Source organism: Tympanuchus pallidicinctus, unplaced genomic scaffold (genome assembly GCF_026119805.1).
Source record: "Tympanuchus pallidicinctus isolate F22 unplaced genomic scaffold, pur_lepc_1.0 scaffold10, whole genome shotgun sequence".
In the NCBI taxonomy this organism is placed as follows: Eukaryota; Metazoa; Chordata; class Aves; order Galliformes; family Phasianidae; genus Tympanuchus; species Tympanuchus pallidicinctus.
The window spans coordinates 5,039,634-5,055,104 of record NW_026294619.1 but is presented as its reverse complement, the minus strand read 5'-3'; the positions used below and the strand labels follow the sequence as shown (position 1 = coordinate 5,055,104).

General features: G+C 45.7%; 1 protein-coding gene across 1 annotated transcript; it reads right to left on the bottom strand.

The window, feature by feature from the left end:
- Positions 1-80: 80 nt before the first annotated feature.
- SLC19A2 (solute carrier family 19 member 2) lies at positions 81-13,974 on the bottom strand. Its single transcript, XM_052665164.1, has 6 exons — positions 13,773-13,974; positions 13,080-13,685; positions 9,828-10,050; positions 3,742-3,934; positions 2,738-2,879; positions 81-2,526 (listed from the first exon to the last, which is right to left on the bottom strand). The coding sequence occupies exons 1-6, from the start codon at positions 13,938-13,940 to the stop codon at positions 2,401-2,403; spliced, it is 1,458 nt and encodes a 485-aa protein (XP_052521124.1). The 5' UTR covers positions 13,941-13,974; the 3' UTR covers positions 81-2,400.
- Positions 13,975-15,471: the final 1,497 nt, after the last annotated feature.

Sequence of the window (15,471 nt, the reverse complement as noted above, 5' to 3'; positions counted from 1 at the left end):
CAAGACAACCTGAAAACATTAATGGCAGCAACACCATGGATTAGCAAGATATCAGAATAGAAAGACATTGACCACACATGGTATCTTGAAAAATTTTTATTTAACAAAAATACCTATTAAATTAGAAACAAGGTGAATGGGTCCTACCCACAGTATCAACATGTTTGCAGAATTTCATAGGCATCAGTAAGTCTGTGTACAGCTGCAGTTAGTCACTGGCATTTCATCACCACACCAGCAGCACAACATAAGAACATCCATAGCCTTCATACTTTGACAGGCCTGAAGATGTACACAGTGTAACATGCTGCTCTATTACAATTTCATTACTTTTGTAGAAAAAAAGTCATTGTTACTGCTGTAACTCATAACTATTTGACTTTTTTTTTTTTTTAATAACTGTGTTGCTCCCCATCAAACACTTATTCTCTGTAATAAAAACAGTAAAATTGAGCTGCTTCTTTCAGTCACTTGATACAAGTGCCATGTATCCATGCCTCATCTCATGTCACAGCTGTCATCAGGCTAAGGAGTCCAAAGGACAGGAGATACTCTTTCTACTCCTTTCTCAAGACACCCTGTCAGCTAGATTTCACAGCTTCAGATTTTTTTTAATACATTAAAGAAGGGAACGTATACATAGGTGGCTTCAAGTTTCTATTTCAGGATAAGGCAGTTAAATTTATGCATTTCAGTGTCACTACAGCTGAACCCTGAAGACACTTCAGGAGGTGGGCCGCTGGTACTATGAAGCTCTGGAGAGTGCATCTCCTGGCACAGCCAACCTGGAAGAGCTCCACAGACCCCAGAGAGCATAATCTCAAATGTGTTAGTCATTCATTTTGTGTGGTTAAGACTAAGGCTCACACAAATGATGAGAATGGCTGTACCTCTTCCAGGCAGGAGAGAAAAAGCTATGAGTTCTCCACAGCACAAGACAGACCAGGCAATAAAATGAAGCTGCCTCTTCAAGGCTGACTGGAATAACTCCAGCTGCACAAGGAGTAGGCATGGAAAAGAAGCAGACTGTACAACATGTTCTCCCTTGCCAGTTCTCCCATATGCTTAAAACCACAACCTGCACAGCAACAGGGACAATTTGCAGGACATGCCCACAGTGCTGTGCTGGTTATGGTGCCTGAGTACCCAGGTGCCCAGGTCTAGGACAGCTCTGTGTAACTCCTCACCAGTGCTGAAGCAATTTGGAACAAATAAATTATTTTAAAAATCAGCTATGAGGCAAGACCCAAATTGTCCAGACCAAAGAAAATAAAACATTTCTCCCACAAATATTCTTTTCTTTTTGCTTAAGTGGAAAAAATGAGGCAGAACTAGTGATGCAGACCCACCAGAAACAAAGGCGCTTTAAAATGGGAAGGAGTGACAGAGCAGTAATCAGTATTTCTCAAGAGTTCATCTGTTAAATACAGTAACTGAAGTAAATACAGTAACGGCAGTCACAATTCTGAGGTTACACAGAACAGTCTAAAATCTTGCAAGTCACCTTCCTCCTCTGATGATGCACTCATATCCACCATCCCACTGAGATAGCCCAGCCATCAGGGTTATGAATCAGTGACTCATACAATTGCAACAATCTGCAACCCTTGAGGACAAAGGCAAGGACATCAAGTGGTTCTGCAGACTAGCACCTAATCCACTTGAAAATGGATCCCTCTTGGGCTCCCCTACAGCTTTACATTCCCTTGGGCACAGGCCTTCACAGCAGAAGTAGCATCACGGAGAGCAATTCAGGGCTGCCACAAGTTGCCCCAGGACACAGTTAGGCTTTTAGAGAGGCAATGCTATCAACTATAGTAAAAATCTGACAGCAAAGATAGGAGACAAGCAGCAGAAACAGTACAAACAACTGAAGGAAGCATGTGCGTATGCAGAAATCTTAGTGTCAGAGACTTCAAAACAAAGTAACCAGCATCACAGGGCAGGCACTGTGAGAACCATGCTGCAGAGCACAGGCCTAAGGCCACCGCCTCTCCTGGGCCCAAGTCTCTGCAGAAAGAAGTCTTTGAACACACCCGTTATGCAGCAGCATCTTAACAACAAGAACAGTGGCTGACCAGGCAATCCTAAAGCTGCCTTTCCTACAGCAGCCTCCAGATGCACAGCCTTAGACTAAAACGTCCCAAGGCTTCCATTTTTTTGAAATTTGTTCTTCATTGCGCATCCCAAACATGCAACAGAAGAACAAAAGGCATTTTAGAAAGAAGATATTTGTTCTTACTTACGTAAGACCTAATACATTTACCTTTTAAAGTGTACTACTAATATAGTATAAATATGGACCAAGTACCATCAAGATGACTGCCTTGGGAAGAAAAGGCAGAGATTAAAAACAGATCTCTGTCTTCATATGTAGCCACACAGTCTTCACGTGGTGCACTAACAGCTTTCAGGAGACCTGCTCCGCACCCGCTCTTGTCTTCTGTGAGCTCTCATAATACTGTATAAACCACTGCCCAAGAACACCAGGGAGATAGCCGCAAAATACGATGCATAAATCATGAACTGCAGAGAAGAGAAGGAAAAAGTGACTAAACAAAACAGTTACTAAACACGTAAGAAGGTTAATTCATGAGCTTCCTTATTCTTAAAGATCAGGAATTAGTAAGCATTTCTTTATCAGCAAACCCTTGCCCCAGAAACTGGTGGCTGAGAGACTTCATAGCCTAGTTTTGCATTCCTCCCTCCCATCAGTAAAGAAAAAAGTCTGCCAAACCTGAGTGAAGATGTCCAATCCAAGCCCACTGGCATCCACGACAATTAATGTGAGTAAAGTCTGAAGTGCTAAGGCAATGAATGTGTTGACCCCAAACACCAGAGCATACCGCTCCACACTGAGATTTGTAGCAATCTGAAACCTGGAGAGACAGGGATGGACAGAAACATAAAAATGGGGAAGAAGGAGGGAAATGTAAGACTAGGAGGAACATCTCTGTATAACTAGGCAATGGAGGAGCTACATGTTCTCTACAGCTAAATTAGCTTGCACTAGTAGTATACTTGTCTAACTAGGATCAGACTAGTGGAGACTCCAGAGACATATAAGAAGCTACAGATACTTTGGGAAGCTTGTGGGTTTCAGTCTTATTGAAGCAGCTCTGTCTGATGCAGTCTGAACAGGTACAATGCCCTCTAATCTCAAAAACTGCTGGCCTCTAAGCATCAACCTACCTCAGTGTGGGCCGTGGCCTCCTGCACAATCCTGAACAGGAGTTCAGGATCCCTTTGCAGTTACCAGTTTCACCATCTCCCCTCCAAAGTACCTGGGCTGTCACACAGCATTGGGTATAAGCTCAACAACAGCTGCGTTTACCTCCTCAAAGCAAGGAGGTAACACTAAAGAAGTCTTCTCCAGTATATGTTAGGGAAAACTGACCCCATAATATGGATAAAGTACTGTCCTCTCCTCATGGCTAACACTTCACCCCTGCCATGTTTACAGAAATACTGCTTCTTGCCAGGGCAATCTAATATTTAAACATTCAGAAAAATATATTTTTAAATATTTAAAAATATTTTTTAAATAACACCATTTGAGCTTGGGCACACTTTCAGCAAAATACACACCGCTGTGCCACAGTTTCCAACTTGAATCAGAACACAAACCCTTGCAACAGATTTCCTGAATCAAGGTGAGACACTGCTTACATAGAAAATAGGTCAGCTTTCACATCAGTTATAGTCTTGAGAGTAATTTACATTAAAAAAATATACACTTACGTTGCTATTGTGATTAGCAGCATGTAAATAATTCTGAAGACAACATAAGATGCATAGCACACCCAGATGTTGTGAACAGTGTTCATAATATATACAGCAGCAGCAATAAGAAAGGAGAACAGGGCAAGTGCCACTTCACCCCACATGGCCCAGGATGTTTTTATATGACCCACAGCAAATACTGCAACAGCTCCTGTGAAGGGAAGGAAAGCATAACTATTAGTTACTGCACTTGGAACAATTTGGACACAGTATTAGTCGTATGGCCTCTACTACCTAAACACAAGTGAAATGGAAGATACTTATGCACACACCTTAGCTCCTATTTATGCTAATGGGGAAAAACAAAATAGGTCAGTGAGATGACTCCTACTGAAATCTCCTGCCTGGCTTCATAAGCACAGCAACCTTGTGACTCAGAACATAGTTGCTCTGATCATAGAAGTGTTGTCAAGTAGGCAACAGAAATGTAAGCACTGCTTTACAGAAGCACCCTGTTAACAGTGCTGTGGTGCTTCAGGGTCTGCATTCACTGGGTGTATACCTACTTTGATAGGCAGCTGCTAGAACTCTCATTTAGGAGGCAGGAAAACGTACTCTTACTGTCATCTTCCCACTGGGCTCATTAAGTGAGAGCACGGAATCAAATCCAGATCTAAAATGACAAAATTTCATTACAAACTATTGAGGCCATAAAAAAGAAAATCTTACCACTGACTGTGCACAAAAAATCCTTTATAACTAGAACAGGTCTGCAGATCCTGCTGGATTTTAGAAAAGTGGAGATGGAACAGGACAGATCCCAAGATGGGTAGCATGAAATATGCACTTCTCAAACTGCAGGCAAGGTGCATTTCATGCACTGTCACAGCTGTAACTACTAAGAAGTCAAGATATCTATTACAAGAAAATTCCTATTCAAAATAGGCTTTGTTTTGCAAACAAGTGAAAGAGCAACCAATACTGTAATACTGCTGCTAGAACTAGACAAACAGCATACTGATAAAGGGAGGCTTACTGGAAAGCTCTGAAAAACAGGATTGTATTCAGCATTTGATCACCATACAGAAGTTCTACACTGCAACATCTAGGCTTTGTAGCTCTCAACTGGACTGTTCTCTTAGAAAAAAATCTCAAAACACAGAGGCTCTTTTTGTCAGGGGCATACATCTGCAATCCTGTCAGATCTCACAATAATCTTGCAGACTAGAAAAGGTAGTTCTTTTTGCCTTGGAGAAAGAAAATATTCACCCCAACCAAAACTCTTCTTCCCAGTGCCTGCTGTGACACTACCTGACTGACATTTTGCTCCCTGAAAGCCCGGCTCTCCCTAGCAGAGAAACACTAATATGCAAAAAGAGTCCTAGAGTCTTCTTTTCATCATCTCATTAATTTTGAGATTTGGAAGGAGGCATTCAGTGTCTCAGTCTGGGGATCTAGGAACAACTCAAAGTTGTATTTCCAATAATGCTCAAGGTTATACCAGTCCAGTACCTGATTATAATATATACAACCTGTGTCCAGCAATTAGACACATATAGCTGATCCAGTGTTTTGACATCCCAGTCTGATGAAGGTCTGCCACAACCCTAAGAAACTGCATAGATTTGGCTAAATGGTCAGTTGACCTGACTAGAAAGAATAATATGTCACAAAGGACAGGAAATGAGAGACACATAAGTCACTATGCTCTATTCAAATCCTTCTGCAGAGCAGCACATGTACAGGCAGGGATAGCAGCAGCATGTTATGTGAAGGTAAACAGACATTGCTCATAACTGATCACAGGATGACTAAGATCCATGACAACAGCAGATGAAATCTGGGATGCACCAGGACAGAGATCAGAGATTTTCAGTAAAGAGAGAGAAGTGAAGTGCATTCATGTTCTTCTACAAGATCAAGGGCTCCTTGAATAAAGCTGAGTGCTGTTCTCGTCATCCATCTTCAAAAAGAAGGCAACTCAAATCAGATATGATACAAAGTTGGTGCAAAGAGGGGCCAGTGAGATGAGCTCAAATGTACTAAACAATACGTGCAAAAGCTTGGCAGCACTGGCCCATGGTAAAGAACATCTACAGATAGGCCAAAATGAGAAGCTTTCGTCAAAAACATAGCCTTTATGTGAAGTCAGAAATAAACTGCTCATAAATACATTCAAACTGGAAAATAGAAGTGAGAGCATATGCATTACTGCCTAGAAAGTCAGGTTATTAGATGATCATCTCAGATTCCTCTAGTCCTGTTATACATAAAAATCACAGAATGGCTCGGATTGCAAAAGATCATTTTGTAGATCATCTAGTTCAAACTCTTCTGATGTAGGCAGCTGCAAACCACCAAATCAGACACTAAATCAGGTTGCCCAGGGTCATGTTCAGCCTGGCTTTAAACACCCCTAGGAATGGGGCATCCATAACTCCTCTGAGCTTGCGCCAGTGCCTTACCACTCTCTGAGTAAAAACCTTCTCCCAACATCTAATCTAGATCTCCCCTCTTTTAGTTGAAAACCATTCCCTCTTGTTCCATCACTATCAAACCATGGAAAAAGTTTGCCTTCCTCTTGATTATAAATGCTTCTCAAGTGCTAGAAGGATACAAAGAGGTCTCCAGAGTCTTCTCTTCCCCAGGGTGAACAAGCCCAGCTTTCTTAGCTTGTCTTTGCAAGAAAGCTGCTCCAGCCTTCAGGACTTCATGGCCCTGGATGCACTACTCCAGATGGGGCCTCATGAGGGCAGGGCAGTGGGGGACAATCGCTTCCCTCTTGCTGCTAGCTACCCCTCTTCTGGTGTAGCCCACAGATACAGCTGGCCTTTCAAGCTGCAAGCACATATTTGTCCAGTTTTTCATCCACCAAGACCCTCAAATTTTTCTCCTCAATGCTACTCTGAGTTCTTCTCTCAGTCTGTATACATACTTGAGATCACTCTGACCCAAGTGCAACGCCTCTTGCACCTGGCCTTATTGAAACTCATTAGGTTCACACCCTCCTGCCTTTCAAGCTTGTCCAGGTCTCTCTGGATGGCATCCTTCCATTCTGTCACATCACTCGGCTTGGTGTCACCTGCACGCTCTCTGAGGGCGCACTCAATCCCACTGTCTAGGTTACTGAAAGCTTTCAGCTGAGATTACTTATCTTCACTTGTTCCAAGTACTAAGTCTGTATTAAGCAGAAGAATTTTTTGGTTCTCTTTTATGAGTGGTTCCAAGAGAGAAGCTAATTCGTTTTCTGAAAACATCTCCCAAAATGACTCAGCCCTTTGCAGAAAAGATATCAGAGAGGAAAAAAAAAAAAATAAAAAATGTAGCTTTGCCTGAGTTGAGTGAAACTACCTTTTTTAAGGCCATTGTTTACAGGATTTGATAAGCATAGAATCATAGAACCATAAGGTTGGAAAGGACCTATAAGATCATCTAGTCCAACCCTGCTCCCATTACCACTGCTACCACAAGCACTGACCCATATCTCACAGCTCCTCATCCAGTCACCTCTCGAACACTGCCAGCGACTCCACCGCCTCCCTGGGCAGGCTATTCCAATGCCCGTCCGCTCTGAGAGGAAAAGTTTATCTTTATTTCTAATCTCCTCTGGCACAACTTGTAGCCATTTCCTCAGATCCTGGGTGTTTTTTTTTTTTTTTTTTTTTTTTGCCTGGGAGAAGAGGCCAAACCCCTCCTCATCACAGCCTCCCTTCAGGAGGTTGTACAGTGCAATGAGGTCTCCCCTGAGCCTCCTCCTCTCCAGACTGAACAATCCCAGCTCCCTCAGCTGCTCCTCATAAGATTTGTGCTCCCAAATCCCTCACCAGTTTTGTTGCCATTCTCAGGGCATGTTCCAGGGCCTCAATGTCTTGTAGTGAGTGGCCCAAAACTGAACACAGTGCTCAAGGTGCAGCCTCACCAGAGCTGAGTACAGAGGGATGATCACCTCCCCGTTCCTCCTGGCCACAGTATTTCTAATGCAGGCCAGGATGCTGTTGGTCCTCTTGGCCACCTGGGATCTCAATCTCAAAGATTTGAAGAATTATTTCCATATTTATACCATTTATTTTTATTTTTTTAATCTGCCTACATTATACCCCCCTTAACACAATAAATTTAGATGCTTAGTAAAGACATCTCAGAACCTGACAGTTTCCCTCTGAAGATGCCCTTACTTTACAGAGCATTCTCCAGTTGAAGTAAGAAGATGATGGTGACTTCTTATTTCTGCACCCAGACACTGACTGAACTGGCAACTTCTTTCCCTTGTTACCAATTATTTTCTCTCCTGAGGCCAAGGCAGGATAGCAGTGGAAGACAAATAAAAATAACTAAAATAAGAGCCACGGTATCATGCTGTGAAGGCATATCACCACATGCTATTTAAGTGACATTCAAAGAAAGCTCTTTAGTAGTCAGAATCACAGGGTTGGAAGGGACCTCAAGGATCATGAATCTCCAACCCCCCCCACCCACACGCAGGGCCACCAACCTCACCATTTAATCCTAGACCAGGCTGCCCAGGGCCCCATCCAACCTGGCCTTGAACACCTCCAGGGACGGGGCATCCACAACCTCTCTGGGCAGCCTGTTCCAGCACCTCACCACTCTCTCTGTAAAGAACTTCCCCCGACATCCAACCTAAATCTCCCCTCCCTCAACTGAAAACCATTTCCCCTCATCCTGCAGTTACCTACCCTTTCAAAGAGTTGATTCCCCTCCTGTTTGTAGGCTCCCTTTAGGTACTGAAAGGCTGCAATGAGGTCATCCCACAGCCTTCTTTTCTCCAGGCCCAACTCCCTCAGCCTGTCCTCATAGGGGAGGTGCTCCAGTCCCCTGATCATCTTTGTGGCTCTCCTCTGGACCCTCTCCAACAGCTCTCTGTCTTTTTTGTACTGGGGGCTCCACACTTGGATGCAGTATTCCAGATGGGGCTTCGCAAGAGCAGAGTAGAAGGGGACAATCACCTCCCTGCCCCTGCTGGCCATCCCTCTTTCAATAAGAGGCCAGGATACCATTTGCCTTCCAAGCCACAAGGGCACACTGCTGACTCATGTTAAGTTTTTCATCTATCAAGACCCCCAGGTCCTTCTCCATAGGGCTGCTCTCAAGGACCGCTCCTTCTAATCTGTATGGATGCCTGCGATTCCTCCAGCCCAAGTGCACAACTCTGCACTTCGCCATGTTGAATCTCATCAGGTTCACCCGAGCCCAAAAACTCAATGGTCAAAAACTCAAGAATTAAGTTGCTGACTGGTTCAAACCCAGTTAACACATTAGATAAGCTTCTAAAGCTATAAAACAGACAGAGCCTCCCACCAAACTCCAAGATAGGGCTGAGCATGCCAAAGACAGATTTCAAGCTTGTTTGTTGGGATACCATGATTTCTTCTGCCCCCAAGAAAGTACCGTGCATAGGAGATGGTTAGAACAAAGTTCCATCAAAGAAAAGGAATATATTACAGCAACATCTAAAAAGCCTCTGGAAGGATAAGTTAGCTACATTAAAAAGGTATTGTCCTAGTACTGATAATGAAACAGTATTAAGCAACTTATTAGACAAGTTTGTGTGCTGACCGACCATCTTGGCCCTTTCAAGTCAAGAGACACTTCATCTTAAGTAGCCTTTCTTCTTAACAGTGCTGAAATGACTATATGGCAATTCACTGCACACTGCATGTGTACAGGAAACTTTCATATGTTCCCTACACTGCCAGAGGAAAAGCAGTAAATGTAAAGAACCTTTACCCTGGCTTTGAGTGGCTAAAACAACGACCATCCCAACTGCTTTAAGCCTGTAGCTACAGTGGCAGCCAAGAAGAGGCAGCCAGATGCCTGGAGCCTTCTGCCAAGTCTTTCAGAACAACTGACTCATGATGCTCCTTTAAATACCTATGCACTGGATTACAAGAATTAGAGCTTCACAAAGCAAACTCAGCGCTGAGTACTGCATCATGCATGTCATGGAAGACTCATCTCAAGTGCAGAAATTCCCTCTCCCGCATGTATAGAGGAATATAAGACATGTCCAAAGTGCGCTTTGGTGACACTCAGGGACATAAGACATTTTTCACAGCAGAGCAGGAGCTACATTAGCAGCTTACCTAGCAGCGTTGAGGCTGCCTCCACACCACCATTGTAGATCTCTGTGCTTTGAGAAGGCAGCACCATCTCCCACAGGCCCTGAACATAGTTGATGACCTGGAAGTAGCCACAGGTAGACAGCGCCCACCAGACTGACCAGCACAGCATGGTCCGAGAGGAATAGCACTGCAGGAAGTCCCGCCAGAGATCCTTGAGCACTTCTGAGGCATCTACTTTCTGCTCCTGCGTAAGTTGGAGAGGGAGGGAAAGATAAATGTTAGTCTATAAATACTTCAGGCTGCTCTGCAAAATTATAGCTTCCAAGAGGTCTGGTCACTGAGGAGTAACAGAACCACTTTAAGACACAAAGTTGCACCAAGCAATGAACAAGGATTCCTTATCACACAGAGGTCCCAGGAGCTGATCCCTGCCCTAACCAGGTAACTAATGTAAGTGCTGATTCCTTACATGGGATGGAAGGTCTCAGTCACAAGCACCCTCCCTCCTCATTTGTCTTTCATTACAGAGCAGTAACTGCTGGTTACCAGAAGCGTTACATGAGCAATACTGACAGATAACAGAGAGAAGAGACTAGGGACAACAACCACTTTGAGGGAACAAGATCAGAAGTCAGTCATTCCTCAAAGGCAAAAGCATCACTGACAGCTCATTTATTAAATCCCAGCAAGTCTGGTTGAATTTGGATCAGCATAGAAAGAATTCAAGTAACAGTATTTTTAAAAATATTTCTCCTCGCAAATAAAAGTCAATTTTCCTTAATCCAGTATTCAGGGGTTAAGAATTCAACGAAGCAGTACCATTGCACCACTCTCTATCCCTGTTAATGTCAGTCAGTGCTCTTAGAAGAGAGGTATTGTCTGAGGATCTAAAAAGAATGAAAGGTCTTTCCATCAGACACCATCACAAATGACAATTCTTGCACATAGAAGTTCTTTGACAAAAGGAATGAGGCAGGAGTGAACCTTTCTCTTCCAGATCTTTCTAGAAAGAACACAAGAAAGAACACAAAAGGGAAAAGGAAGAGGAAAAGACCCAGAAAGTGGTCAGAAACAAAATTTAAGCAATGAATCTTAGGGATAACATACCTCACCACTTTGTTCCAAATCAGCAGAGGAAGCAAGCACGCATTCACTTTGCAGCCAGAGCTGCTTGCAAAGTCCACCCTTCTCACATCAGCCTGAGCAGCAATTAATTCACATGGAATGTGATTCAGTCAAGACCCTGATCCCAGCTGCATCACCAGCCCCATGAGCTGAAACTCCCTGCAGGGAGACCTGCCAGTGTGAACTTCTGCACACACAGCCATGGCACAGCACTGCTTCCCTTCAAACCACAAGTCTCATTTTGAGATGTCTCCACTGAAATCCCCAATAAAGGCTGTGATCTCACTCTGTCCTAAGCTCCCCTTTTACACTTCTCAAAGTAGCACCAATTTCTGAGCATCATTATTTAATAGTACATGGTCCCTTCAGTGCTTTGCCAAAGGCAAGATGCTTACTCTGCACAGACACTGCTTCTGCAAAGTCCATCAGAACAACGTGAGAAGAGGTCAGCACACAAAGCATGCAGTCAGGTGCAGGAAAAAAAAACAGTATCTGTGACCGTCACACACTGCAGACTCTGATTTGCAATCTTGACAGACTTATGCCTGATAAGCAGGAAAGGCCCCATCAGCCCCTCCCCTCCTCCCTATCCCTCCTGGCAGTGCTTCTGTACATTAGTGGTAGTGCAAATAATGGTACATTCATCAAATGTGCTTGCCATTACCTTAATTAAGGCTGCAGCCAGGCAGCAGTGCCTCTCAGATTTTGGCACCTGGTGTGACCCAACCCCAGGCTGGTACTGAATTCCTTCCCCCTCTCCCTCCTACCCCCTGCCCCCCCACCTTCCCCAGCACGAGTTCTGGAGCAGCCCTGTCCCTGGCAGTAGGGGGTGGGAGTCAGATAAATAGAAGGGGCAGAAAGGTGATGTTAATCCTGTCATTTATTGGCACTGAATTTCAGTCCTGTTTAACAAATATTCAGGCAAGTAGAACATGGATAAATATAGTCTTGCTTTTAATCTCCTCAGCAAAGCCACTCCGGCCCTAAAAGCAGAAAATCTGCAGAAGCACGTGCAAACACCACTGAGGTGCCATGCTGCTGCCCTTCCTTTCCAACAGAAGGCAGAGCAAGATAAAGATATATACATCACTTCCTTAAGAAAAGAAAACAAAAGACTCTATCCAGCATTTCATTTTCCCCTTGCCAACTCAGCAATGGGGTATGTGCAAGTTGTGCCCAAACCACAGCTGCCTGGCTGCTAGGGCATAAAGCTCCCTCGTTAGCAAGCAAACCCCAGCCCTGACACACACAGGAATAACACAACCCATCTCTAAATTAAATAAATGTAAGCCCAACTCTCCATTCCTCTTGCTCTAGGGACTGGCTTGCTTGTGAGGATGAATCACACCTCAGCTGCCTGAAGCAGCAGACATGCCTACCTTGTGCCCTGTTCTCAAAGAAGCATGACTTCTCACGGCTAGGAGCAGTGCTGACTCTCCTCAGGGCCCCAAGTCTACCCTGTACCACCACAGATTCTCACACATCTCAACAAGCTGCAAACAAGTGTAACAGCCTTCAGCTGGGAGCCCCCCCCCCCCCCGGCTGACTGTGCTGGAGGTCACAGGCCTGCAGCAGCTGGGGCACTGCTAGCACCAACTGTGGTGCACAACTGGAATGCACTAAACTGAACACCAAAGGTATCCCCTGCAAAATATCCAGCACCAGTCTGTAAATGCTTTCCAGGATTACCACAGCTCCCTTCCTGGAGCAGTTCCCTTCCAGGATCATAAGACAGAAACCAATTGCTACATGCGTATTACTGCAGTTTGCATAATATTCAAAGAAGCAAAAGCATTCAAGACATGGGTACAGAAAGATCAGTTTCTTTCCTCTGAGAGTCATAGGCATATCTAGAAGTGAACACAGCATTTGGACAAGCACAGGACTTTCAGCACCCTGAGATACACCTTGTAACATTGGATAGAGATTTGACAGCCAGAGAGATCTAACCAAAGCCCTGTGATAGGTGCAGAGTGACTTCAGAAAAATCAAAGATCAGCCTACTAAGCTCAATCAGAAAGAGGAAACCAGGAAAAGATTTGCCTGTGCCATAATTAAGGAAGTGGGGTAGGTGAAGGGATGCTTTTTGCTGTTGGATATTGCACCTGCGTACACAAATAAATGAGGCGCACGGAGGATGGAGCTCACCTTTTTCTCTGCCGAATGTCCCTCCCTGTTTAAGGGCATTTTGACCTCATCCTCCCATCCAGGCACTCTTGGCACACCGGGCTGGTCCTGCACGATGGCCCCATTCTTACAATCCATGACCTTCATCTCCAAGCTGAAGGGCTGAGTGGCGGCATGGTGGAAGAAAAGGCTTTTCCTTGGCATCGGCAGGAACCACGCTGTGCCAAAGGCAACAGAGATGGAGGTCAAGGAGATGACATTGAGGCTGAAGAGGGACCACCCTGCTAGGGACACAAGAAGCTGCCCACACACAGAGCCCACCGTGTAGCCCACCAGTGTGGCACTGCGGCAGTAGCTGGTGACCTTGCGGTACAGATCCACATCCACCACGCTGTAGATATAGGAGTAGTAGGCAATGTCTGTGGCGGTGCCCATCCCATAGAAGAACTCAAGGAGCTGGAAGGCACGCAGCCCTTGGGCATAAAGCAGCAAGAACCAGGTGACGATGAGGCTCAGGCCTTGCAGCAGCACCACAGGCTTGTAGCGCAGGTAGTCCGTAGCCAGGAACACAGGGAACAGCAGTGCCAGGTACGAGTACGTCCACACTGGGTAGATCTCGTTGAACACCTGAGGAAGGAGGAGGAGAAGAGATGGCGGTCACCCCACAGCGATCAGAAATTAAGAGTGGGCACCCGGTCCCGAGCAGCCCAGTACCTGCGTCTCGTTGAGGTTTTTGTGCGGCTCCAACAGGTAACGGGTGAGAAAGGGCTCCGAGGGCCGCACGCTGCAAAAGAAGCCGTAGGCACACAGCAGCCCGGTGGGCAGAGCCCAGCAGCAGCCGGGGCCACTCCTCGCGGGCCGGGCCCCCCGCAGCCCCGCCATGCCGGCGCAGGAGGCTGAGAAGTCACCTCCCTCCCCAAAGGCACCTCCAACCGCCGGCCCGCCGCGCGGCTCTTAAAGCCCATTCGCTGGCGCTTCGGAGGCGGGACTGCATACCGCTCTCTCATTGGACGAGACCTCCTTCTCCCGGGCAGGCCGACCAATGGGAAGAGGGAGGTGGGAGGGCTGTGGCGGGAGAAGAGCACGTGTGTGGCGGAGTAGGGGCGGCGCGGCCGGCCTCTGGGGTCCCACTCTGGGGTGAGTGGGGGACGCAGGGAACTGGGGTAGGGAAACGGAGGGGGGAGGTGGCTGAGGCCGGGAGCGGGCACCGAAAAAGAGAGAGAGAGGAGAGGATGGAGAAAACTGCAAAAACTGTTCATCCGCCCGTTGAAGAATTAGCAGAAAAACGCATCAGTTCAGGAAAAGACGTATACAAAACGGCAGTAACCGAGAGTCCACTAGAGAACGCGATTCAGTCTGAGCATCGCATCCCATGTCTGAATGGTGTAAGTGGGAGGTCCTCTGGTTCCATAGCTTACAATACGCATTCAGAAATGATTAAGGAAAGGAAGGTTGATGCCCTTCTTGTGTATGGACAGAAGGAAAACTCAATCAGTGTGTTGCCATTGCAGTCCTCTCCTTGCCATTCTACTCCAACAGCTCCCCACCTCCCTCTTCTCCAAGGGCAGGCACAAGCTTTCCCTGGAAACCAGGTCAACAAACAAGGCCTCTACCTGCTGCTCTGCACTGTGCTGCCCTGCTCAGCTGTGCTGTGCTGGCTCTTTCTTTCCTTCAGCTTCTGATCTCCCCCACTTTTTTCAGTTTAGGAAGATAAAGAGCTGGAAGCACTCCTGTGGTTCACTAACAGCAATACCTTGTTGTCCAGCTGAAGGAAATACTAAACAAGAGAAGAAAATGAAGCTATTACATTCAAAACAGTTATCTAAAGCATCACCCAGGACTGCTGCTCTTAAAGCTCTGTCAGTCTCCTTCTAAACTGCTGCTTTGCTACTTGATCTATCCCACACTGGTTTACTATCTACCTATTTCACCTCATCCTGTGCTGCATTCCCTTGATCTCCACCACACTGCTACCACTGCTATGGCTTCCTACTCTATCTACCTAAGGTTTGTTCCCCAAACTAGCTGATGCCATAAAAAGTTCACAAAAGGGTCTCCCACCTTTGCCATTGCATATCTTCCTCCTAGCTGAGGCTCAGTGCACGAAGACGCGAAATAAAAGCCCTCAAAAGGCATCTGGTTATGCACAAGTAGACAGGCAAGAACAGGTTCTTCTTGGCCTCAGAATAGATTCCTTGAATTGCAGGTTTTTATTACCATCTCCATCATTATAGCTGAATAGATATAGCTACAAAGTATTCTAGGTCAATAAGAATACCTAGCTGTGTAAAACTCAGCTAAACATTTTGGGTGTCCCTTGGTGCATCCTGCTTAGGGGCAGCACTTCCCACAGCTTCCAGGCTGCTCCCAGAATCTGATGATTGGCCTTTGTCCTTCCTAAAATGGCAGCCCC